Here is a 27,514-nt window from a genome sequence, read left to right on the forward strand (position 1 = left end):
ACTCACTTTTACCCTCACGCTCAAAATAGGATCTCCTATAGAGCTTCTGCAATGTACATATTTGGAGTTGTGGCTGCATAGTTGAAAGAGCAGTGTGCAGGAGGACGAGAATTATAGGTTCAAGGGCTTAAGATGCTCTTAGCCTGTCTTCAGGGAGAAACATCATGAGGGAGGAGTCTCAGAATCTGGGGAACATCACAAATACACATGGTAGCATCACTCTGTCCTTCCCAGCTACCCCCAGACAACAGCAAGGTCACTAGTACAGAGGATGAAGTTGGGAAGAAGCCCCTTAAATCCCTGTACACGAGGATGAAGCTTTTTGTGCTCACCCCTCAAAACTCTTGTTCACAGATGGATATGGGCTATTCTCAGGCAGGGTCTTTTGGGCTGTGCCAAGGGTCTGGAGCAGGTGTAGTCTGGGGGGGGGTGCAGGTGGGGTTTTTCTTGACAAACTCAAACCATGGAGGTTTAGAACTAGCCACAAAACCCATAGACAGATACCTGAAAAATAAGTGTGCTTAAAGATTAAGCATGTGGTAGACCCCTTCTGACTCCATGTCTCAGGGAAATAAAGACCATGTCCAACATCCATACAAAGCCAAGGTCAGCTCCTCATTGCAGCTGTACCTGTGACAGCGCAACAGGACTGGTGCGGTGGCTGTGTGGTTTGGACAGTAGTATACCCTCTGGGCACTACGTACTGCTCATTAGGGAAACCCAAAGAACTCCAGGCTGTACTGGGCAAAGGCAGCAGAGGTAGGCTGTATGCTCCAAGTCCACTTACAGAGCCTTCCTGAGAGAAGACTGCAGGGAGCTTGGGCTGCTGGGCCACTGGGGTGGATGAGCAACACAGGAAGAGCAGAAGCTGTCCTGGCACAGTGTTTTGGACCATAACACACCATGCCCACATGTTGCCATGAGCTACAAGGTATTATTATTACCTGGAGGAAGAGAACAGTTTGAGGAATGCTCTACTGACCCTTATGGAAAGTGAGCCTATAGTACTTACATCACAGGCTTAGTTACAGAATAAATAGGTTTTAGTGGCCAACTGAACTTTCCATTCTGGGAGTCCTGCAGGTTCCAGGGAGCATCCGGCCTATATTAAGTGTTGTGCTAGCAGGCTCTGTTACTCACTGATCACATTGTACAGAAAGCCACAGATAGGCCAGTAGATGTGGGTGTTGAAGATGGACTCTGCAGTAGGCAGGAATTTGATGTCAGTTATCAATTAACTGGGCTCATTTAAACAAATGGATAAATGCCTCAAGGAGGGCCTGACTGCTTCAGCTTCCTTAGAGGGCCTTCTGGACTAGTGTGCTGCAAAGTGTCCACTGGACACCCAGCCTTCCCAGCCCTACCCAAGGTGACTGCTCATCATGGCACAGGCCTCAGGGATGGACCCGCTTGTGGACATTGAGGATGAAAGACCCAAGTGGGACAACAAACTCCAGTACCTTCTGAGCTGCATCGGTTTTGCTGTGGGGCTGGGGAACATATGGAGGTTCCCCTACCTGTGCCAGACCCACGGAGGAGGTAAGCTTCCTGCTTCACACCAAGCCCTCTCCAAAGCATTTCCTGCCCTTGAGTAGCAAGTTTCCCTTCTTGGAAATTATAATTTGCTTTTGCCCCAAGAATAGCTCAGTGTCTTTGAGTCCCATCCTGGTCTCCAATGGTCTGGGTTTTTGAGCAAGGGTAGAATGTGTTAACTTGTTGCCTGCTACATCATGCCTTTGTTCTGGTTGCAAGCAGCAGCCTCTGGGTTTCCCATCACCACCTCGGCGTCCAGCTGGACCCAGAGCTGATTTCTTCCTGGTTCTTTGCATAATGTTATAGCTAGCTGTTTGGCTCCACCAATGATTCATCCCAAGGCAGCAGCTCTTCCTGAGAGTGCAGAGGTTCTGCAGGACACCTAGTACTATGTTGACCATTAAACTGTCTCCTTATGAGAGCCTATTACTTAGTAAAGGAGCCAAGTCTCTGCCCCCCTCTACACACACACAGAGCCTCCCTCCATCAAACACTTGTTTCCCTTCACATAACCACAAACTCATGGCACTCACACTGATATCTCCATACTGAGGGCGCAGGAGGAGACAAATGAGCTGTGCTATCCTGAACGCTAACATGGAGCATCTCCCAATCTTGTCCCTAGGTGTCATAGGACAGTTGTGACTTTGTGGGATCTGGATGGGATACCACTCAGATTTCTCAGCTTCTCTAAGTTCTGGGGTCCCAGGCTGCACAGGTCTGTCTTCCTATTCCACGGTGTCTCTGCTTTGGTTTCAACAACATGGAGAGCATCATTTTCAGGGCCCGTGGTTCTAAACTCACTGCCTGGAAGCAGACAGGGTTGTGAGCTTGTGGGCCTGGCTGCTCTGGCTGGTGATCAAGACAGAGAAAGCTGTGGTGAAAAAGTGTGTACAAGTGTGGGTGGAACAGACCCTACCTCCCCAGGCCAAGAGCAGATAGAAGAGCAGACAGAGCCATCCCATCTGATAAGAAGGCTCTTCCAAGATTCATGGTGTGTTGACCCTTTTGAAATTCAGACAAGGGCTAGAGAGATGGCTCAGTGAATAAGAGCACCGACTGCTCTTCCAGAGGTTCAATTCCCAGCAACCACATGGAGGCTCACAACCATCTCTAATGGGATCTGATGTCCTCTTCTGGTGTCTCTGAAGAGAGCAATGGTGTACTCATATACATAAAATAAATACATCTTTATATATATATAAAAAAGAAATTCAAACAAACAGGACCAAGGAGAGGGTAGTAGGACTTCTGTCAATTCATTTCCATGGGACTGGGCTTGTGGGTAGGTACCTTGGCCTTGCTTGAATCTTCTCCAAACAGGCTTCCTAGGGCATTTCAGTAATGTAGTCTATATTGAATGAGTGTGAGTATGAATGTGAGTGAGTATGTGTGTATATCTACACACATTTGTGTAGGCCAACAGACAGCCTCAGCTGATGTTTCATTTACCATATTTTTGACACACTAGCTTTTAGTGACCTGAAATTAGGCAAGGCAAATAGGTGTTGCGGCTGTCCAGCAAGATCTGCCTATCTGTAATCTATCCCAGAGCCTAGATTACAAATGTGCACAACCATGACCAGCCTTTTTACATGGATTCTGGGAATTGAAATCAGATTCTCATGCTTGCAAAATGAGCACGTTAACAGCCAGGCTATATCCTCAGCTTGCAAGATACTACCTTAAAAAAAACTTAGCAACAAAGGCCATAATGTCTGGGTAGGATCCCCATGTAACTCCTGAGGCCTCTGCTGCCCCTTTTTCTGGTAATGTCAAAGTACATGCTGGCAACATGCACTGCTTTTAAACTGTTCTGAGCACAACCTAAATGTGTCTTTTCATTAACCACACTGATATGCTATAGGCAGCCAGGAGCTATGCCCTCACCTTGTGTCTTTGCAGGGGCCTTCCTCATCCCCTATTTCATTGCCCTGGTCTTTGAGGGTATCCCGCTTTTCTACATCGAGCTTGCCATTGGCCAGCGCCTACGGAGGGGAAGCATTGGAGTGTGGAAGACCATCTCCCCTTACCTCGGTGGCGTAGGTACGCTCTCTTCCCATACCATGCCGTCTGCTTAGACCTCTTGGGGACCTCTTAATTGTGTTGGTGGGGCACACCTATGGTGAGAGACATGGCAGGCATAGGAGAACAGGGTGAAGGTTATTGGAAAGTCACAGAAGCTACAGTAGCAGGCCACACATAAAGGAAGGGTTCCACTCATTGCCTACCTGGTCCTGGATGCACTACCATGTCTGCAGGCCTGGGCTGCTTCTCAGTGTCCTTCCTGGTCAGTTTGTACTACAACACGGTTCTCCTGTGGGTCTTATGGTACTTCCTCAACTCCTTCCAACACCCGCTGCCCTGGAGCACATGTCCGCTGGATCTCAACAGAACAGGTGAGAGTCCACGGGGCGTGGAGGTTCTATGTGCGGCCCCGGGACAGATGCTGATCAAGCTCCAGGGCACACACTCAGGTCTCTCCCCTGAAGGGCACATTTGAAATCCAGCCCTTCACCTCTACTCTTGGCCTCTGACTACCCGCTGAGCCCAGAGACATCTGGACAGATTGGTTCATAGAGGCACTTAGTCTCTTGCAGAGTTCTCCATCACAGCGTTGGGGCCCAAAAAGAAACAAGAAGGGGCTCCTGGAGGCTGAGGCGATAAATCGGTTGGCAAAGCTTCTTCAGAAGCATGAGGATCTGAGTTTGATCCCCAGAGTTCATGTTGTATGTTGTGGTGTATGCTTATATTCGCAGTACTGGAGATGTAGAGAAAGAAAGATTCCTGGGGTGCACTGGCCAGACAACCTACCCTAATTGGTGAATATCAGGACAATGAAAGACCCTATCTTAAAGATGGATGATATTTCTAAGGATGATACCCAAAGTTATCCTTTACCCTTCATACACACACACACACACACACACACACACACACACACACACACACACACACACACGGCTCCTGAACCCAAAAGGGAGGCAGTAAACACAGCCCAGGTAGGCCTTTCAAGGGCAGCTTTAGTGACAGGTCAGCTGTGAAGGGCCTGCCACGCTGGCACCTACAGTTCTTGGCTAATGCTTCATTATGGTATGGACTGACCCCAAACCCTGTGGCTAGCCAGTGACAGTGCTGTTGGCTCCAGGATTTGTGCAGGAATGCCAGACCAGTGGCACCGTGAGCTACTTCTGGTACCGGCAGACTCTGAATATCACATCTGACATCAGCAACACAGGCACTATCCAGTGGAAGCTGTTCCTCTGCCTGGTGGCCTGCTGGTCAACTGTGTACCTGTGTGTCATCAGAGGCATTGAGAGCACGGGGAAGGTGAGTGCGGGGAGCTCTGTTGTGCCAGAGGTGCTTTCAAGACTGACCCCTCCATGGCCACTGAGTGCTTCCTTTTCCCAGTCCTGCCTGCACTGGAACTGACCTGTATTTGATGGGGTTGGCTTTCTTCTGTACATTGACACAGCATGTCCACCCTCTTCTGGATGTATCTGTTGGATGTGTGCTCTTGTTGAAAGCATCCTGTTGGGTCTCTTTCATCCCATTCTGACCACTTTTGCCGGTATAACCACTCACACCAACGTACGTGACTGGGACCAGCTTTTCTATCAGCTTCTTTTCTGTGAGTCCCGACAAACCATTGTTCCTGTTGCTCTTTCTCTGAGGACTTAAGTCCCACTTGTTCTCCTGGGATTGCTACAGAGCTGGCCAAAAGCACTGACTGGTCCACTCCTATCCTGCTCCGACTCATCACCAGTTGACCCCACATATCCTGTTCCTTTAAGAACCTTCTCCTGTTTCTGTCCACCTCTTCCTCCTGGCTTGGCACTGCTTTTACTTATAAAGTGTTAATAGCACAAGCATTGTCAGGCTCTGCTATACACAGGTAATTGTCTTTTAGAGATTGAGAAAAGAGATACTTCTGTCTATGTGGCTTCTCTGGAAAGAGAGGTTTTGGAAGTCTCTCATGTCATGTGCAGGTTCTATTCAGGTGGCCATTTGGACCCTTACATCTGGGTCCTGCCTTTGACCAATGGCTGCAGAGATTCCACACTCCTATCCTGCTCCGACTCATCACCAGTTGACCCCACATATCCTGTTCCTTTAAGAACCTTCTCCTGTTTCTGTCCACCTCTTCCTCCTGGCTTGGCACTGCTTTTACTTATAAAGTGTTAATAGCACAAGCATTGTCAGGCTCTGCTATACACAGGTAATTGTCTTTTAGAGATTGAGAAAAGAGATACTTCTGTCTATGTGGCTTCTCTGGAAAGAGAGGTTTTGGAAGTCTCTCATGTCATGTGCAGGTTCTATTCAGGTGGCCATTTGGACCCTTACATCTGGGTCCTGCCTTTGACCAATGGCTGCAGAGATTCCGCACAGAGTCCATGCAGCCTTTTGTGTTCTTGCAAGCTCTTGAAAATGTGGCAGCAGATTCTGTGGTCTGTGTCACGGGGTTTAGGCACACACATACATAATTCTCCCTTGCATGTCCTTTTACATGGATACTTAGTGAGCAGAAGCCTGAAAAACCAGCTGAAGACCTATGCTGGGCCAGTGTAGGAGGGGAGAGTGTGGGCAGGAGTAGACAGGGACTAGCCCTCTGGCCATCTGGAGTATCAGGGGAAAGAGGATGAGATAGAGGGCCCTTATAACATAGCAAGTGCCTGATGGGCTTAAGAGGGTTGGAGAGAATTTGAAGAGGAGTTCAGAAACAAGGCTGCCTAAGAAAGATCAAGTAGAGCCCACAGCTATTGCAAAAGAGGTATAAAAAGAGGAGGCTGGAAAGTGGGGTGTAGAGGAGGCGGCTGTGAGTTGTGGAAAGGGAGGGGGAATTGAAGAGGGGAGTCTGGGATATGAGAAGGAGGAGGCAGGGGAAGGGAAGCAAAGTCTGGGAATGAGGCAGAAGAGACTGGAGGATAAGAGGAAGGGCTGAGGGTGGGAAGGAAGGCTAGAGCAAATGCTAGGAAGAGGAGGCTGGGGATAGGACACTTGTGTGTCCTAGGACCTCAATGCTCACCTCAGCTGATCCACAGGGCTCAAATGTGAAAATGAAGCTGATCACCTGATGTTTGCTCATGAGCCCAAATCATGAACCTGACCTTGCCCTGACCTCACATTCCCAAGCACCCACTTCTAGCTTGGTCTCAGAAGAGTGCTGAAACACAGGCCCTGAATATCTACCCAGCTGCTCCTACAAAGGCTTTCTTGTGACACATGCCGGGCCACATTTCATACTTTGTTATCCTCAGGCGATCTACTTTACAGCCCTATTCCCTTACCTGGTGCTAACCATCTTCCTCATCAGAGGTCTGACCCTGCCTGGAGCAACAGAGGGCCTGACCTACCTGTTTACTCCCAATGTAAGTAGACCTTATGCTTCCGGGGATCATGGCCAGAGAATGTTGTAGGTAAGGGCTGCCAAGGTAATGCAGGGTGAGGGCTCCCACGGGAACTAGGAGGGGCATCATAGCATGCAATACTTTGATCCAGGACAAGTAGGTAACTGAGTGGGAGGCACATGAAGGAAGGTAGGGAGCAACTGAGTGCAGTGCAGGGAGGGGCTGACTGGGGACCATGTGTTCTACACCTGACCTCTGCCCCGCTCGCTCCCCATAACAGGGAGCTACAAGAGTCAAGATTCCTGTACCCATATATATTAGTTGTCCTTGCAGAAGTATTCTTTGGTTGCCTTTGTGTGAGGTTGTGGTCCATGAGAGTCCCTGTAATAGTGACAAATACAGGGAACATAGATGTGTGAATATATATATATATATATATGTATGTATATATGAACATAAATATTTGTACATATATATACATTGAACAGACACATACATATATGTATGTATATACACACATATATATCTCATAAGGGAATATATATATGTATATTTGAATACACACATATATGAACATATATATATATTTGAACATAAAATTTTGAATATACACATACACACATATATATTCTCATAATTGAACATATATATGTACATTTGAACACACACATATATGAATATATATATTTGAACGTATTTGAACATACACACATATATGTTTAAATATATATACACATACACACATATATGTATGTATGTATGTATACACACACAGACACACACATATATATCCTGCTCCCAGGATACCCTCAAAGCACCCCAAAGTCCTGGGTCTGCAAGTTCTTGAGTTAGAGGCTTGCCAGACTTACATCAGAACTGGGTCTAGTGCTACCCCCAGGCTTGCTCACTTCTGAGATTTTGGAACAAGCCACACCCTCCTGCTCATGAGTATGCCAAATGTTTTGGAAGAGTCAGATGGACCAGCTGGTACAATCTGCCCTCTGCATAATGAGGCCACCCCTGTTCATTCCAGATGAAGTCTCTTCAGAACCCACGGGTGTGGTTGGATGCAGCCACCCAGATTTTCTTCTCCCTGTCCCTGGCCTTTGGAGGGCATATTGCTTTTGCAAGCTACAACCCACCCAGGTATGCAGCCCATTTGTGGTGTGGGTGCCTATACAGTTCCAATGTTGAGCCGGCAAACCTGAGATAGACACAACCACTTGGAACCACACTGTTGGATAAAGGGACTCCTGTGAACTCCAAGCGAGAATTTCATTCTGAGTAGGGCTTTTGTTAAGACTTCCTGAGGTATTACTGAAGACAAGGCAGGGTGTTCTCTAAAGGTTGCCAGGTTGGGCCTTGGTGGCAGTGCTTCAAGTCTACCAAAATACTCAGCTCACCCGAGGCTGGACAGAACTGTAAGTGTATGTTACAAAAGCAGCCAAGGATGCTTCAGGAATCTTGGCATCATCTGTTTGGAAATAGCAGAGCACTGCACTGGGAAGGCATGTACCATGTGACACAGTAGATCCTGGTAGATCAATGGGACAGGGTAGACCATGGTCAGATCCAAAAGAAGATGAGGATTTACAAGCTTTACACAGTGACCAATAAACAGTCGGAAGCTGATCAGACAGGATTAGTAGTTGTCCTTGCAGAACTATTCTTTGGTGGCCTCTGTGTGAGGTAGTGGTTAAGGAGAGCCCCCCTATATTAAGCAATTTTGCATGAACTTCCTTCTGTCATGATCTCTGGTTTTTTCCTTCTGTTATGGCTGATAGCTCCATTTTTTAAAAAAAGATTTATTTATTTATTATATGTAAGCACACTGTAGCTGTCTTCAGACACCCCAGAAGAGGGCATCAGATCTCATTACAGATGGTTGTGAGCCACCATGTGGTTTCTGGGATTTGAACTCATGATCTTCAGAAGAGCAGTCGGCGCTCTTAACTGCTGAGCCATCTCTCCAGCCCCGATAGCTCCATTTTTAATGACTTATTTAAAATTATTTTTTATTAACATATTTTTATGTGTATGGGTGTTTTGCCTACCATGTACACATATGTGCCTGGTGCCTTGAGGAGGCCAAAAAAGTGTTAGATCTCCTGGGACTAGAGTTATAGCTGTTTGTGTGTGCTGAGAACAGCACTTGTGTTCTTTGCAAGAGCAGCAAGTATTCTTACCCACTGTGCTAGTAGCTCTCCAGCCCCAGCAATTTCATTTTTGATGACAGTGTTCACATGCCTTTCACACTGGGAAGGATGCTGACCCAAGTATGTATGACATGTACATGAACCATAAAAGCACACATGTAGCGTTAAGCTTACTAATCTCTTGAAACAGCCAAGATGCTGACCCATGCAGATGTTGCTGCCAGATAGTCTGTGCACAGAACCCAGGATGCATTGCTCCTAAGCTAAGCCAGTGGGTCACATTATGACAGACTAACAAGCCAACTTTGTGTGGTCACCCACCTTTCTGTGGGATAGAGGAAGTTTCTGAGTGACTCTTCTCTACCAGCCTTTAGGGAAGGATATGTAATCTGGGATAATTTTTTGGTCATATTTTACTGGCCTGAATTCACTCAAAGTTCACCTACATACATTATGATTGGAAGATAGTCTTTAAAAAAACCTTCATTCCTCCTCACCACCCCATGAATACCCAGGCCCTTAGTGGCCCTGAGCTGGGTTGTAGTGAGGGAGTATAGGAAGAGGCTGAAGTCATCCTGGGAGCACAAGATCAACCCCACCATCCTCTAGGTTCAGAGTGAGCACATCTCAGGCCACAGAGGTGCTAAGGAGGGAACCATTCCATTTCCTCCTATAGGAAGCCTGGTTCTGACCCAGAAAGTCCCATGATGGCCATGTGCTTGTGTCCAGGAACAATTGTGAGAAGGACGCCGTGATTATTGCCCTGGTCAACAGTATGACCTCCCTGTATGCATCCATCACCATCTTCTCCATCATGGGGTTCAAGGCATCCAATGACTATGGAAGGTGCCTGGACAGGTGAGCATAGATGCTGTACTGGGATTTACAGGGCAAGGTCATCAGACAGATGTTTAACAGTGGAGTCCACATATGCATAGACTGCATGGGCATGTCCCCTTTCTCCGGGGCAATGAGATGAGTAGTTTCCTCCGAAGATTCCTGTCCACTGGCAGCCTCAGAATATGACTCGATTAGACGTAGGTCTAAGATGTAAGTCTACCTTTGATGGAAGAAAAGTTGGAATTGAGATGAGGTACTCCTGGAGCAGAGTGGTCCTAAAGCAATGATAGATGTCCTACTGGGACAGAAATAGACACAGAAGAAACAGCTGTGATAGAGAGGACAGAGGCTACGATGCAACTGAGCAAAGGTTATGGCCACTGGGTTGTAGAAGAGGAATGCGTTGGTTGCTTTTCTTATCTGTGACAAAAAGTTACCTGGTGGAAATAACCTTCAAGGGGGATTATTTTCCTCATGGTTTTAGTTTCTAAAATTTAGGGAGTTCAATTCATGCTTGCTTGGTCTCATATGGTCACATACACATCAGGAGTGTGTGTGTGTGTGTGTGTGTGTGTGTGTGTGTGTGTGTGTGTGTGTGTGTGTGTGTGTGTAAATTCCTCAAATCATTGTGAACAGGAATAAAAGAGACAGGATCAAGAAATAAACTCTCTCAAAGATACCCCTGAGACTAGGACTTCACACATACCCTATGTGGGATGCTTTCTATCTCCACCACTACATTCCACCTCAGCCCCCAAGTCACATGGCTATTTTGTAATAAAAAATGCATCCAGTCTGTCCAGGTATCCTCAAAGTCAACAGGTGTAACATGGCTTGAAAGTTCAAAGTCTCCTCTGAGATTGACACAAATTCCTAGCTGTAAGCAACTGTAACATCAAGAAGGAAGATATTTCAAGATAAAGTGGGAAACATTCTCATTTTAAAAGGGAGGATCAGGAGAACAGCAAAGAAGGACCAAACCAAAGCAAGACTGAAAACTAGAAGAGACAGATGTGAAATCCCGAATCTCTGTGTCTGGTACCCAGGACACATGGTAGTGGTATGAGTTCCAATAGGCCCTGGCAGCTCCACTTCCATGGCCTTGTCAGCTGTAGCTGTGTGGCCTCTCTCTTCTACTGGTTCTTGTTGCCTGCAGCTTTCCTTAGCAGAAGTTCCAAGTATCTCCAGCATCGGGAGGGATCCACTTCACCTTCACAGCTTCCCATGCTGACTTCTCAGCAGCTGCCTCAGAACTGTGACCTCATTTCACCTCCTCACTTCCCAGACTTTCCTTAGAAATCTAGGGAGACTTGCCCTATAACTCCTATATTGTACACGCTCATAAAAGCAGCATCAAGAGGATGATACCAAGGTTTGCTATCCCCATACTGCCAGATCCCTTACTGATGAGGTGAGAATCTGCCTCCTTCTCACTAATGCCCACATATAGATGCCCCCATTCTTGGTTCACAGGTAGAAATTACTTCCCCTTTCTAATTACGGCCAAATACAGGTATCCATGAACCACCAAAGGCTCCAGGAAAGTTCTCATTTGAGTGCTGCTATTTGCTCGAGAACTTTCCCGGAACACTGGAACATTTGCTGGATTGTAGAGTATCCAGTTTCATCCTCACTGGCCTTTTTCCTGCTCCTGCAGAAATATCTTGAGCCTCATCGATGAGTTCGACCTTCCAGAGCTTAGCATCTCCAGGGATGAGTACCCATCTGTCCTCAGGTACCTGAATGCCACTCAGGCTGCGAGGGTGGCCCGACTTCCCCTGAAGACCTGCCATCTGGAAGATTTTCTGGATAAGGTACCCACAGGGGCAGAATGGGAGGGATGTCCCTAGGAAACCAGGGCCACTTAGGGCGCATGCAGAGCTGCAAAAGGCTGGGGACATATCCCATAGGAAACTACAAAAAAAAAAGCTCCTCAGTCCATCTGCATCTGGCAGACAGGATGACCTCAGAATGACAACATTGTTGGGATAGAGAACCCAGGAGGGAGTAGTCAGAGCCTGGTCATAGAGGCCAGTGGGTGCTGGGGACCCACAGGCACCAGGCTAGGGATGGTCACTCGGGGGAAGATTCTCAGGGCATTAACTCCTGGTCTCTGACTCCAAGGTCATAGATTCTCTGTTCAACCATGCCATCTTCCTTATTCAAAGAGAATCCTTCCTTCTCTCAGAGCTGTGCCTGTGGCATGTCTTCTCAGAAGGACAGGGTAGCACTTCTGACACCAGAAGGGGTGTGTGTGTGTGCGTGCGCTTAGGTCATGGTGTAGAGTGTGTACATGTCACAGTATGTGACACACATGTCATGGTGGGTGAGAAGATGCACAAATGTGATGCTGTGGTTCAAGCTCACGCCACAGTGCAGTGTGTACCTGTGTCATAGTGTGGGGCACATATATGTACCAGTATAGAGTACAAATATGTCATAGTGAAGGTATACATGTGTTGTGGTAGGGGTGCATATGTGTTATAGCATAGATGCACATGTGTCATAATGAGGGTGTGTATGTGCTGTAGTGTGGAGCATATATGTCACTCTATAGGGCACTTGTATCATGGTATGGGGTATGTATATGTTTTGATGCTATATACACATCTGTGTGTATGTACATATGTCACTGTGAGTGTGTACACCATTTCAGTAGAGCATTCACAGGTAATGGTGTGACACACAGGTATCATGATATGGGGTGTATACATGTTACAGTGCTATACACACATGTTCGTGTGTGTGTGTGTGTGTGTACATAATGTCACTGTGAGTATGTGCATGTTACAATGGAGCATTCATAGGTAATGGTATGGATGCACATGTATCATGATATGGGCTGTGTACATGTCCACAGCACAGAATCTGTGTTGCAGAGTGCCTCTGGCCCAGGCCTGGCCTTCATCGTTTTCACAGAAGCTGTCCTGCACATGCCAGGTGCTTCTGTGTGGTCTGTGCTCTTCTTTGGGATGCTGTTTACCCTGGGTCTGTCCTCCATGTTTGGGAACATGGAGAGTGTCATTACACCACTATTGGACATGGGGATCTTACCCAAAGGTATACCCAAGGAGGCCATGACTGGTGAGTAATTGCCTGGAGGGCCTGTCCTCACTGTCTACTTTGGCCTGTTGTCCATCCTGCTCACTGTTCACCAGCCCATCTGGAAGCAGATCTCTGGGGCCCATGTTCTTGGAGAAGGCTGTGCCAGGCTGACTTCTAGAGTCTGTGAAGCCCCAGTGCTCCTAGGTTGGGGAAATAGAAGGAAAGGATGTGGGGAGGAAGAAAGGAGTGGGAATAAGGGAGAAGGAAGATCTGGGCTTTTCCCCTCCTATTCTTATGCAAGCTGAACCCCATTCCTAGCAGGTCCTCCCTGTTGCTTGGCACAGCACCTGATGGGGGTGGGAAGGATCAAGGTTTGAGGGCAAGGATGCCCAGGGTCTTCTGGCCCTCCATCCCACTGTCTCTCACCCTACTTACCTTTGTCCCCAGGGGTGACCTGCTTTGCCTGTTTCCTCTCAGCCATTTGCTTCACACTGCAGTCTGGAAACTACTGGTTGGAGATCTTTGACAGTTTTGCAGCTTCTCTGAATTTGATCATCTTCGCCTTCATGGAAGTGATAGGAGTCATTCACATTTATGGGATGAGACGGTGAGCTGTTCCCATGCCTCACCTCAGGGAATGGTATTGTGGTGCATTGTATGTATTCACAGATGTCTAAATCTTGGAGACACTCTGAGATAGTACCTGTCTTAGTCAGGGTTTCTATTCCTGCACAAACATTACGACGGAGAAGCAAATTGGGGAGGAACGGGTTTATTCAGATTACACTTCCACTTTGCTGTTCATCACCAAAGAAAGTCAGGACTAGAATCCAGGCAGGTCTGGAAGCAGGAGCTGATGCAGAGGCCATGGAGGGATGTTACTTACTGGTTTGCTTCCCCTGGCTTGCTCAGCTTGCTCTCTTATAGAACTCAAGAACCAGGGATGGCACCACCCACAATGGACCCTCCCCCCTTGATCACTAATTGAGAAAATGCCTTACAGCTGGATCTCATGGAGGCATTTCCTCGAGGGAGGCTTCTTTTTCTGTGATAATTCCAGCTTGTGTCAAGTTGACACATAAAACCAACCGGTACAGTACCCTAAGATCCAGGGTGGGGTCAGGATGTCCACTGTTCTTCATTTTTAAGAATTGGCTGTTCAAGGAGACCATACAAGGAAGCCTGAGCCCAGTGTCTTCTGCAGGTTCTGTGATGACATTGAATGGATGACTGGGCGGCGGCCCGGCCTCTACTGGCGGGTGACATGGAGGGTTGTGAGCCCTATGCTGCTGTTCGGAATCTTCCTGTCCTACGTTGTCCTTCTGATCCAGACACCGCCCAGTTACAAGGCCTGGAATCCCCAATATGTAGGTCCTTCCCACAGTGCTGTGGGGATTCCTCTGGCTTGACCTAGCACCCATAGTACTACTCACAGCTTAGATGACCTACACATGGCAGAGTGGTCTGACCACTTCTGGTAACAGGGAAATTAGAGATGTAGATATGATGATTGGCTATCAGGCCTGAGACTGCTGGCATTTCAAGGCAAGGGCTTTGGTAAGCAGAGACTGGATCCCATGGTGTCTAGACTCTAGGGTAGCTGTTCTCAACCTGTAGGTCATGACCACTTGGGGGGAGGGGTCTGAAAAACAATTTCACAGGGTCACCTAAGACCATTGGAAAACACAGATATTTACATTATAATTCAGAACAGTAGCAAAATTATAATGCAGCAACAAAAGTGAGTTTATGGTCGGGGGTAACTACAAAATGAGGAACTGTATTAGATCACGGCATTAGGAAGGCTGAGGACCACTGCTCTTGGGACATCATAGGTCCTAGTAGCCTCCTTGTTAGGAATATGGACTTATTTGATTGTCTCAGTGTGTCTAGGGACAAACAGCCAGAAAACTGCTCATTTTCTATCTGTGAGAAGACAAGTGATGAGTAGAGAGTGTTTTATGATTAGCAATATGACCCCAGTCTCTGACCAGTCTCTTAAGGTAGGGTAGTCTCTTCCAACTGTTAGTCCTGTCCTTTACCCAACTGCCTGGTCCTCAGAAGCACAAGTTCAGAATCTGACCTGCACCCATGCCTTATCTCTTTATTACGGGAGCAATCCTTTCCAAGGCATTCCCAAAGAAAGACTCCAGCAGGGACCTGCAAAGTAGGCTGTATACTTGAGAGGTTTTCTTGAGAACTGTCTCATTAGATTGTACCTTCTACAACATCACTCACCCAACTTCAGATGTTTCTTGTGTGTTTGTGTGGGCAAACACACAAGAAACATCTGAAGTTGGGTGAGTGATGTTGTCATGTCACAGAGGAGAAAGCTGGGGACCCAGAGTGTCTAGATCCAACTGGCCTCTCCGTGGTTCCCACCTTCAGGAGGGGCTGGGGTAGAGGAAATTCTGGGCAAACTTCTTTCATTTTCTCAAGAATCCATGTGCTCACTGTTGTTACAGGAAGGGTGTGCATGTGTGAAGTGGCCACTTATGTTGATGGTGACCAAGAATCTGCCTGACTCCACTTGGAGATGGGTGGTGTGGTCTCTGTCAGGACACATATCTGAGCATGCTCTTTTGTCCCCACAGGAACATTTTCCCTCAAGAGAGGAGAAGTTCTACCCAGGCTGGGTGCAGGTCACCTGTGTGCTCCTGTCCTTCCTGCCCTCACTGTGGGTCCCTGGAGTTGCTCTGGCTCAGTTACTGTCCCAGTACAAACAGAGGTGGAAGGCTACGCATCTGGAAAGTGGTCTGAAGCTACAGGAGAGCAGAGGCTGCTGAGGCAAAGAACTAGGGTAGATCAGGGTTGGGAGGAAGACCTGTGCCCACTCAGATGCAGCCTCATTACACTCTGTCCACTACTGAGACCACGTGATTATTGCTTTCCCAGCTTTCTGTATGGTGGAAGACTCACAGATTCAGGCTAGCTGTGTGTTGCTCGGTGGGAGTCCGTGTGATGCCATTCCTCCAAAGCTAGGTCTCACAGGATGCACTCTGTGTGGACATGGCTTTCCCCTAGAATCCATGCTGAGTTGGGTAGCCCTAAGTGTACTTTGTTGGCATAGTGGCAAGACTGTGGAACCCCTTTTCTCGGAGTGGCCTCCACATTACTAATTTTAGAAATCCAGACCTAATGTTGATCTTCAAGGGAAAGCTGAGCTCAGGGGCATGGGGAACCTGAAAGGCAGGAAACTTCTTCTTCCTCCCATATCATCCTGGTGTTACCACATCTATAAAGAGAGTGATCCACAGGTGCAGATACCAGACTACTAGAGGACTGAGTTTCCCATGCCTACAATCATTGCTGCAAGGGGGAGGTGGTCACAGGTGAGGAGGGGCTGACTGTGCCCCGTTTCACCAGACATATTGTCATTTTTATTTTTCAAGCTTGTCAAGAAAGTACAAAATGGCTCCTGGACAGTTAGATTCTACTCTCTTGAGAGTGATAACCAGTTATTCACTCACATCTGCTCACTCACTGGTACTCTTCACCAGTGGGCCTCTGCAACCTTGAAGTATAGCCATGGCTCTAAAGTCACTGCAAGGCTCAGAGAGCCACCCTCCACCCTGTTCTGTTTTCTGCCCCTTCCATCAAGACTGTGAACTAGGGTCATCTCTGAAACCTGGGGACTTGGGCAAGCATGTTCACTTCTTGTACTAACCAGTGGCTTTGTGATGTCAGTAACTTCCCAGGCACAGCAGACTCTGGTGCCTTTGGGGCGAGAGGGTGGGGAGGGGGAGAAGGATAGTGGTACTGTCCACAGTGATGACATTTTAAACAAAAAAGGCTTATGTGTGTGCAAATGTGGCTCTTACTGGAAACCACCCTTGTCAGGGCTAGCCCAGAATTCAAAGTAAACATGAAAGTCTCTGTTTATCCATCTGCATATCCACTGAGCACTATACACAGAATGAACCCCAAGGTGTGCAACAGAAAGTACTCAAGTCTACAAAGGGTTAAAGCCTGCACTTGGTCCAGCATCCTGGACTATGACAACTACCTATGTCCATCTATTCTGCCATTGATAAATATTCTTGATAAGCAGGAATATTAGAGGCACCTATCCTTATACAAGGTATTTTATGTCCATATCATGTTTCAAAATTAGGTTGTCATAGGGGCCTATTATCAAGGAAATACCTTCAGTGTTGGGCATCATAAAAGCAGGGTGGGCTCTGCCAGCACCTTGGAAGAATATGCCTTCTGCCAGGACTGAAATGAAAGCATGGACCCTAGAATCTGGAGTCCTGCTTAGCCATAGAGAGCAAGGGCTTGGGTGCTAACCTCTTCAGAATAGTCCATTCTGCACACATTCTTGATACAGCTATGAAAATATCCAGGTAGAAGGAAAGATGGACAGGAGGCATGTCCACTGGGTGGCTTACAGGTAGGCATATCAACATATGGGCAGTCCAAAACATCAGAGGTTCCACCTCTATCAAACAGGTTGATTGTTTGGAGCCCCTGATGAGTGCCTGGGATATAGGGGTGGCTACCAAAGCACTATTCAGGATGAGGTGAACAAGGGGCTAGACTGCAGAGCAAAGGTGAATGAATGACCTGAAACTGCATGACCATCACTTCATGCAAGGTATCCCCCCAGTTGACCCTACCCTTGAGAAAACCATGGGCAAGGCCCATGCAGCAAAAACCAGACCACAAAAACCTGCAACCTGTTGGAACACACTACTTCTCAGGGCAACAGTGTCAACATAGAAATGAAGCTGCCATCAATAGCCTGTGAACTCTAAGACGGACACAGTGTCCATGTCTTCCTCAACCACATGAAACTCAGACTTCTTCTCTCAGTATTCTTCTTCACCCTAGCTCTATCCTATGACTAAGGTTAGGATTATACCCAGAGAGGCGTTCATCTATACTCTAGGGTGGGAGGTAGTTCTGTATCCCAGGCAATCGTGAGAGCACAAGTTCAGACAAGTCAACTTACTGTATGGAAGCAACCCCTCTTACATATGGGTGGAGCTGGAACTCATTGTGAAAGACGCCCCCATGTGACTAGGGAGTGAGTCTGTAGGTTTGTGGGTACCAGTTCTGGTGGGCTACAGAAGTGTCTCTGTTGTCAGGAAAATGAGTTCCCTTTAGGTTCTTGGTCTCATTAATAAAATAATTAAAAATGGACTCAGAAGGCAGCTTGAGGACATTTTTTTTTTAGATTAAAGTTTGAGAAACAAACAACATAAACAAGATGAAAATTCCAGCATTGCTAAAGGAGGGGAGATGGAGAAAAAGTTATACCTTTTAAACTAGACAGGGATATAGAGAAATTGAAAAATCTCATAATCTCAGGGAGAGCATGTTTAGGAGTGCCAACCTGTAGATCTGAATTCAGCGGGTATTTTATTCTAGGATTGCTCCAATGATACATAGCTATAAATAGAAATACAACTTACATTTTTAACAAATGGTGCTGGCACAACTGGCAGTTATCATGCAGAAGAATGCGAATTGATCCATTCTTATCTTCTTGTACAAAGCTCAAGTCTAAGTAGATCAAAAACCTCCACATAAAACCAGAGACACTGAAATTTATAGAGGAGAAAGTGGGGAAAAGTCTTGAAGATGCTTTCCGAGTGGATGTCCAAGCTTACAATCCCACCAGCAATGGAGGAAATGGAGCAGAGGGGAAAAATTCCTGAACAGAACAGCAATGGCTTGTGTTGTAAGATCAAGAATCAACAAATGGGACCTCATAAAATTGCAAAGCTTCTGTAAGGCAAAAGACACTGTCAATAAGACAAAAAGGCCACCAACAGATTGGAAAAGGATTTTTACCAATCCTAAATCTGATAGAGGACTAATATCCAATATATACCACGAGCTCAAGAAGCTGGACTCCAGAAATCAAATAACCCCATTAAAAATGGGGCTCAGAGCTAAACAAAGAATTCTCACCTGAGGCATACCGAAGGGCTGAGAAGCACTTGAAAAAATGTTCAACATCCTTAATCATCAGGGAAATGCAAATCAAAACAACTCTGAGATTCCACCTCACACCAGTCAGAATGACTAAGATCAAAAATTCAGGTGACAGCAGATGCTGGTGAGGATGTGGAGAAAGAGGAAGACTCCTCCATTGTTGGTGGGATTGCAAGCTGGTACATCCACTCGGAAATCAGTCTGGCGGTTCCTCAGAAAATTGGACATAGTACTACCAGAAGATCCAGCAGTACTTTTCCTGGGCATATACCCAGAAGATGTTCCAATTGGTAATAAGGACACACGCTCCACTATGTTCATAGCAGCCTTATTTATAATAGCCAGAAGCTGGAAAGAACCCAGATGTCCCTCAACAGAGGAATGGATACAGAAAATGTGGTACATTTACACAATGGAGTACTACTCAGCTATTAAAAACAATGAATTTATGAAATTCTTGGGCAAATGGATCTATCTGAAGGATATGCTATCATCCTGAGTGAGGTAACCCAATCACAAAAGAAGTCACTTGATATGCACTCACTGATAAGTGGATATTAGCACAGAAACTTAGAATACCCAAGATACAATTTGCAAAACACAAGAAAATCAAGAAGAAGGAAGACCAATGTGTGGATATTTCATTCCTCCTTAGAATAGGGAACAAAATACCCATGGAAGGAGTTACAGAGAAAAAGTTTGGAGCTGAGACAGAAGGATGGACCAGGGATCCATCCCATAATCAGCCACCAAATGCAGACACTATTTGCACATGCCAGCAAGATTTTGCTGAAAGGACCCTGATATAGCTGTCTCGTGTGAGGCTATGCCAGTGCCTGGCAAATACAGAAGTGGATGCTCACAGTCATTGGGAAGAGAGGCCCCTTGGTCTTGCAAACTTTATATGCTCCAGTACAGGGGAACGCCAGGGCCAAGAAGTGGGAGTGGGTGGGTAGGGGAGCAGGGCGGGGGAGGGTATAGGGGACTTTCGGGATAGCATTTGAAATGTAAATGAAGAAAATATCTAATAAAATATTGAAAAAAAAAGAGAAAGAGATACAGCTTACTAAGCAAGAGAAAGTTCTCCCAAGAATGAGACTGTGCTTAGTAAGCTTGGAAAAGAACTCAAAGAACACTGGAGCAAGTGGCCCATAGTCCTTTATTGGATTATGTAACCAGGCTCACCTAAGTTTGTGTATCCCATTCATGTCTGGTACATAATTCATTCCTTAGAAAAAGTCCAGGTGAAGAAAGACTCCAGTCTTTCTCTAAAAAAAAAAAAAAAAAAAAAAAAAAGAAAAGAAAAAAAATGGCTTCTTTCCCATGTCAATCTTGACGTTTCAGTCCAGTCTCTGTCACCTGCCACATGTCCCCACCCTGGTCCTCAGAAAACCAGAAGCTCATCCCAAATGTATCTGAACTCTTAACTGTCCTGGAGGCCCAGAGTGCGAATTGGATGGATCTCACTGAGCCAGGATTGAGGTATGCTGGGCAGCACCTGTCCTTTGCTAGTCCGGTTGGTTGTGCCCTCATTCCTGGGCTTGGCCCTTTCTTCAGACTCAAAGACAACAGTGATTGTCTTAGAGTTTCTATAACCCAGCTCTACTTAGCCTTCCCTTTTACCCCTGTGATGATCTCAGGTCCATCCAGATAAACAGAATGAGCCATATCTACAGGTCAACAGACCAGCCCTCTTCACTCCATCTGTAAATTTACTCACACTTCATGATCAGGTAGCGTAGTCAGTTTCTGGGGGGAACAACACATCTTTGTTGTCATTGTTCTGCTCACCACAAGTGTGCTGTCTTGACACAAGCTAAAGCCATCTGAGAGGAGGGAACTTCAGTTAAAAATTCATCCATAAGATGGGGCTGTACACCATCTTGTAGGGCATTTTCTTAGTGACGGATGTGAGAGGGTCAAGTTCATTATGGGTGGGTACACCCCTGGGCCGGTGGTCTTGGTTGTATAAGAAAGCAGACTGAGCAAGCCATGGGAAGCAAGCAAGAAAGCAGCATTCCTCAAGGCCTCTGTATCAGCTCCTGTTTCCAGGTTCCTGCCCTATTTGAGCTCTTGTTCTGACTTCCTTTGATGATGAACAGTGATGAGAGTTGTTTTGGTCATGGTGTTTCATCATAGCTATAGTAACCCTAACCAAGACAATAAGCTCTTAGGGGTGAGGGGACTTGTAAAGTCCATCGAGTTTTGGGAACTTCCTTTCGCTCTATAATATCATTCGCATGTTGTCTTAGTTAGGGTTTTTATTGCTGTGAGCAGACACCATATCCAAGGCACCTCTTATAAAGGAAAACATTTATTTGGGGCTGGCTTACAGTTCAGAAGTTTAGTCCATATCCTCATGGCAGGAGGTGTGGCAGAGTGCAGGCACACATGGTGCTGGAGAGGGGGTGAGAGTTCTACATCTGTATTCTCGGGCAATAAGAAGGAAGCTTTATACTAGGTCAGCAGGAAAACTTAAAGCCAACCCAAAGTGACATACATCCTCCAAGAAGGCCACCATACTCCAACAAGGCCACACCTCCTAATAGTGCCCCTTCTATGTGCCTGTGGGGACCATTTTCATTTAAAGCACCACACAGATGAACGTCTAGGTGCCAAGATTTGAGCCCAGTGTGTGGGTGTCCAAAGAAGGGCAGAAAAGAACTCTTGCCCTGCAGGGGAGCTCATGACTGGCTCCATTGACCTTGCCACCTAGTGCTCAAATCCTTTTCATTGCTGTTCTTTGACTCTGTGTGCTTGTTTGTGAGGTCAGAGAACAAAGTGTCCTTTCTCAGGAGCTGTCTGTCTCAGGGTTTCTACTGCTGTGACAAAAACACCATGACTAAAAGCAAGTTGGGGAGGAAAGTGTTTACTCAGCTCACACTTCCAGATCATAGTCCGTCCCTGGGAGAAGTCAGGACAGGAACTCAAGCAATGCTGGAATCCAAATGCCAGAGATAATGTAGAGGCCATGGAGGGGTGCTTCCTACTGGCTTGCTCTCCATGGCTTGCTCACAGAACTCAGTATCCCCAGCCATGACATCATGTGCTGGGCCCTCCCCCACTGATCACTAATTGTGAAAATGGCTTAGAGCTGGATCTTATGGAGGCGTTTTTCTTGACTGAGGTTCCTTCCTCTCTGATAACTCTAACATGTGTCAAGTTGACACATAAAACCATCTAGTACATCATCCATATTTTAAAAACTATTTGATTTGATCTTCAGATAGGGTCTCTCACTGGCCTGAACTTACCAAGCAGGTATTGCTAGAGCATCGAGGGAGTCCAAGGATTCACTTGTCTTCACTGAGACAGTTCTGGGATTGAAAGCAGGAGGGAGAGAGGGAGGGAGGGAGGGAGGGAGGGAGGGAGGGAGGGAGAGAGAGAGATTGATTCAGCTCAGATCTAGGAGAACCCCCCATAACTTTACCATTTTTGTTTCACCCTGAGCAGATCTGACAGTCTCCGTGGTAGTTGAAGAAAGAACTCAGTAACTTCGTGATTTGGGCCCATCAGAACATGAGCCTTTAGCTACTCCTTAGCAATCTGGTAGGAATAAAAATGGTCTTGAGGAGAGTTGGAACTAGATCAACAGGACTAGAGATAAGATCCTGGCACCTCATGGGTTGGTCAATGACATGTTACTGGAGCACCTGAGAACCTGAGTATGCCCAGTCCAGGTGGAAGATTTCTAGTCTCGTGTTGAACTGTGGCTTTGCCTCCTAGGATTTCCAAAGCCTATTTTGATTCTGTTACTGAGTGTCCTCTGCCCTGGGATGGGGTTGGCTCCAACAGGCTGGCTGCCAGGAGCTCCAAACATACACCCTCCATATGGAAGTTCCAGGAATCTGGGTGCATTTATGGTCCAGTCCCTGGACTTGGCTCTGCTGTAAATGCCTTGGGCTTAGTCACTTGGGTACACTGAAAGGTGGCAAATGAGCAAGGCGATGCCATAAGGCCAGCTGAAGCCAATTAGGCTGCATCAGCACTGGGAGCTCTGTCCAAGGTACAGTGGCCCCACCAGTGATATCCCAGAGTTTCCAGAATTGCTCAAAGCTGATTGGTGGTTAATGAGACATGAGTGAATCCAGCTCAATCAGTCCCTTTGGAAGTGGAAGGCTGTTCTGTACACCCCTCTGCCCTTTATGTTGGCAATCCTGCTCCCATGTTACTATCTGCAGGCTGTCTATTGAATGGCATTTATCTAGCTTTACTAAGACCTGCCTTCTCTCCAGGGAGCTGCTGTGCTAATCTGTGGGGACAGGTGGTATCTCAATAGAATGGACAGGAGGGCCCTGACTGATGGATATCTCCTTGGGGGAATGGGGTTGTAGGAATGAGGACAAACCTATCCTAGGTGTTCCGACAAACTCTTACAGTAGGGGCCCATGGCATAAAAGCAGAGGTGAGGACCAGAAGGCCAGATTCACCAGAGGCCCCCAGTGATTTCTACCCTTCAGCATATCCATGGCCTTGCTCATACCCTGGGTTATGTTCCTGTGGCCTCCTGTGTTTTCCCCAAACACCTGAACATTCCAACTTGACGCTGAACAGAGCCTGTGGCTGTCTGCTCCACCATGGGGCCAGAGCAAGGAAGAGCTATGTATATTGGTGATGGTTTTGTTCAGGTCTTTTTAGGCAACCATGTTTAGGTATAATAGGTGCACCTTTGCAGCCATCCTAAAAGGAAAAAGGTTACAATCTTCTTGTCCCCTCAACCATTACACTCCTTCATGGGTTGTGTTGTAGATGAATCCATTGGGTCTGGGTTCTTGCTTTCAGTATTTTGTAGAGTTGTGGGTTTCTGTAATGTTACCTATCTATTGCAAACAAAAGCTTCTTTGATGAAGGATAAGGATTACGTGTAATATGGATATAAGGACACATATCTAGCCCTGTAGTTATAAATTAGACATCACTTTCAAATTTGGGTGCTAACTTCTACAAACTAACTTCACATTCATTTTGGGGGATTAATGAAATGTAGTAAGGGCGTGTCTGCATTCCAGCCAGAGGGACTAAAGGTGTGTGCTAAGGGATGAGCCACATCACAAGTAGAAACAAGTTTTTACAGTAAACAGCACAATCTTGGGGTTCACAGTGTGATCAAATATCTTGCAACAGTCTATGGCTCTTGAAGATAGCGTTATCATTGCTTCTTTCTCCACCACCTCTCTCTCTCTCTCTGTCTCTCTCTGTCTATCACACACACACACACACACACACACACACACACACACACACACACAGAGGAATTCAGGTGTGGTTTTCTAAACACTACTACTGCAAACTGCAACCTTGTCATGTTTATTAGGTACAGCACAGGGAAGCATTTACCTTAGTACGAGGTCCCTTCAGGCAGCCTCAGGGTTTAAACATTTAGGAGGAAGTTGCAGTCACTGATCTTAGTACTCACTGACCATCTTCATAAACACTCATATTTGACATCCCAAGGGAAGCGTGGCTGTTACTCCTAAGCCTGGTCAATTTGGATAATGGCTTTGCTATGGGTCTGAGGCGTGGAACCCTCCATCACCATTGTCAAAACATATATTCTCTTAGAGCTTCTTCAACTCCCTACATCCCCCTCCCCATGGTGCCTTTTTACATTCCTGGTTTCTGCAGTTACTCCAGGTTATTCAGTAACATCTGAAGATTTTGAGCTAGGAATCACAGATGAGAAAGACCATGTGGCATTTGTCTTTCTGGATGTGAGTTACTATAGTACAACCACTCTAAGCTTATCCCCGATTAGCTTACGCATAAATGAGACTCAGACATTTGCTATTTTATTTGGCTTTGACAATTACTGGGGAGTAATCCCTAATACTTTTCTAATTTCTGGCCTTGCTACCTCCCCAGTGGTGTACCCCAGATATTTGCTGTTTCTCCTAACCACATGCTCATGGTCCATCTCTCCTCATGGTGGCTTCCTCCTCCTCCTCTCTCTTCTCCACCCCAACCAGGTAACTCAAAACCCACCTACCTCTAATCCCTCCAGTGATTGGCTGTAGCCAATTTTATTTAACCAACCAGTAGTTTCAAATCAAGGAACAACGTTTGTACCACAAAAGCTTGTAAACATGAGAATTCATTGACCTTCAGGTACAGAACTTAGCATTACAATACACAGCAACAGACCAAACCTTAGCAAGTTACCACACTTGATATACTTTCTAATTCTCTCCCTTTACTTCCAAATTTCACAATTTCTTTTTTTCTTTACAGCCGAATAATATTTCATTGTGTATATGTACCACATTTTCATTATCCATTCTTCTGTTCAAAGACATGTAGGTCTAATCTCCATTTCCTAGCTATGAGTAATAGACCAGTAAAGAACATGGCCATGCAGGTATCTGTGAAGAAGAATACTGAATCCCTGGGGCATAGGACAAGCTGTGATATAAGTGGATCATGTGGATGACAGATTTATTTTTAGATTTTTGATAATTTTCTATATTGATTCCTACAGTTGCTACACCGTTTATAATCTAGAGCAAAAGCAGGTGGTTTTGCCTACACCCTCACCAGCGTTTGTTGTTGTTTACTGACCTTAGTTGTTTTAACCAGGGTGAGATAAAATTTCAAAGTTGTTCTCATTTGCATTTTCTGAATTGCTAGGAATGATGAGCATCTTTGGTTTTTAAAAGCCATTCTTAGTTCTTCTTTTGAGAACTCTGATCAGATCATATCCACAGCTCATATTCTGGATGGTTCATTTGTCTTCAGACTCTTTGATTTTACAATTCTGTACATGGTGTGGGGTATTCATCCTATTGGATGTATAACTAGAAGATTCACCCTCACTGTTGCCTTCCTTTCCTCTTGACTGTTTCCTTAGCTCTGCAGAAGCATATTACTTTTATGAGGTCCCACCTGTCAGTTGTTGACTGTAATTCCTGGGCAAATGTAGTCCTATTCAGAAAGCCCTTGTCTACACATTTATCTTGTAGAGTAGGGCCTATGTTTTTTTTTTTTTTCTTCTAGCAGTTTCAGGCTTCATATTGAGGTTTTTGGATAGCCTTGGCTGTCCTGGAGCTCACTCTGTAGGTCAGGCTGGCCTAAAACTCAGAGAGCTGCCTGCTTTTGCCTCCCAAGTGCTAGGATTAAAGACTTTTGATAGCACTGCCTGGCAGTACTTTTTATTTTTTCTGTCTTCTATTTCTCTGAAGAATGTTGTGGGGTTTTTTATTAAGCTTGTGCTGCATCCGTAGATGCCTCTGGTAAGATGGTTATATTTTCATAATAGCAGTTTTACCAACCTGTTAACATGAGTTTTTCTGCTTTCTAGTGTCTTCCTCAATTTATTAAGGGGTTTAAAGTTTTCATAGTAGGGGGTCTCTAATCTCCTTTGTTAGGTTGTTGTGGTTTGAAGGAGAATGGCCCTTATAGGTTCATGTAATTGAATGTTTGGTCCCTAGTTAGTAGAACTGTTTGAGAAGAATTAGGAGGAATGGCTTTGTTGAAGGAGGTGGGTCACTAGGGATGGGGTTTTAAAAGCTCACGCCAGACTCCCCTCACCCCCTGCCTGGTACTTGTGGATCAGATGTGAACCCTCTCAGCTACTGCCCCAATGCCATATATGCCTGTCATTGTGCTCCCTGACAAAATGTTCATGGACTAACCCTCTGAAACTGTAAACAAGACTGCAAATAAATGCTTTCCTTTATAAGTTGCCTTAATCATGGTTTCTTCACAAAAATAGAACAGTAATCAAGACAGAAGTCAGTACCAGGGACTGGGGTGGTGCTGTACATGCCTCTCCATTCTGTTGTCTGGAGAAATTTAAAGGACTTTGGATTAGAAAATCAGTTAAATGCTGTAAGTGCGGGTCAACAGGCTGTCCTAGTAGGAGCATGGAAAACGGTCCTGCTGAGAGCAACGCGAATCATGTAGGCTCAGCTCAAGAGGTTTCAGAGAGGGGAAATATTAGCAGCCAGGCTACAGAACATTCTTGTGACATTTTGACAAAGCAAGTGGTTTGTCCTTGCCCTAAAAATCTCTGAGGCTAAATTGAAGAATTTTTGAACTAGTGGAAATTTTTTTCTTTCTCCCTCCCTCCCTCCTTCCCTCCCTCCTCCCCTTCCTTCCTTTCTTCTTTCTTTAAGATTTATTTATTTATTTTTGTATATGAGTATACTGTAGCTGTACAGATGGTTGTGAACCACCATGTGGATGCTGGGAATTGAACTCAGGACCTCTGCTTGCTCTGGCCTTGCTCACTCTGGCCCCACTTGCTTCAGCCCAAAGATTTATTATTATATGTAAGTACACTGTAGCTGTCTTCAGACACACCTGAAGAGGGTGTAAGATCTCATTATGGATGGTTGTGAGCCACCATGTGGTTGCTGGGATTTGAACTCAGGACCTTTGGAAGAGTAGTCAGTGCTCTTAACCGCTGAGCCATCTCTCCAGCATGGAGATCTCAAGCCAACCTAGTACTGACTGTGTCACATGTCACATGGTTATTAGTGACCACTCTTATGCAGGGCTACAATGAAAAAGAGTGAGAGGGGTAAAAACAAATATAAAGTTTGAGGCAATAAAGAGCACCAGAAGACAATGTTGGAGACAAGCCTTATGCTCAAAAAGAGGGGAAACCCAGCCAGGCGTGGTGGCGCACGCCTTTAATCCCAGCACTCGGGA

General features: G+C 46.0%; 1 protein-coding gene across 7 annotated transcripts; it reads left to right on the plus strand.

Annotated features, from left to right (window-relative positions):
• Positions 1-1,272: 1,272 nt before the first annotated feature.
• Positions 1,273-18,067, plus strand: Slc6a18 (solute carrier family 6 member 18). 7 transcript variants are annotated; one of them, XM_021180620.3, is made up of 12 exons: positions 1,274-1,539; positions 3,439-3,579; positions 3,795-3,932; positions 4,682-4,863; positions 6,792-6,902; positions 7,915-8,027; positions 9,767-9,895; positions 11,535-11,691; positions 12,757-12,961; positions 13,370-13,529; positions 14,127-14,289; positions 15,517-18,067. In XM_021180620.3, the coding sequence occupies exons 1-12, from the start codon at positions 1,383-1,385 to the stop codon at positions 15,706-15,708; spliced, it is 1,848 nt and encodes a 615-aa protein (XP_021036279.1). In that variant the 5' UTR covers positions 1,274-1,382; the 3' UTR covers positions 15,709-18,067. The 7 variants fall into 7 exon arrangements, with proteins under 7 accessions (XP_029324345.1, XP_085687087.1, XP_085687088.1 ...); XM_021180622.3 differs by lacking the exon at positions 12,757-12,961 and adding an exon at positions 13,036-13,126; XM_029468485.2 differs by lacking the exon at positions 6,792-6,902 and having other exon boundaries at positions 1,273-1,539.
• The last annotated feature ends 9,447 nt before the right edge of the window (positions 18,068-27,514 follow it).

Source organism: Mus caroli, unplaced genomic scaffold (assembly GCF_978045245.1).
Source record: "Mus caroli unplaced genomic scaffold, Mus_caroli_1 scaffold_15, whole genome shotgun sequence".
In the NCBI taxonomy this organism is placed as follows: domain Eukaryota; kingdom Metazoa; phylum Chordata; class Mammalia; order Rodentia; family Muridae; genus Mus; species Mus caroli.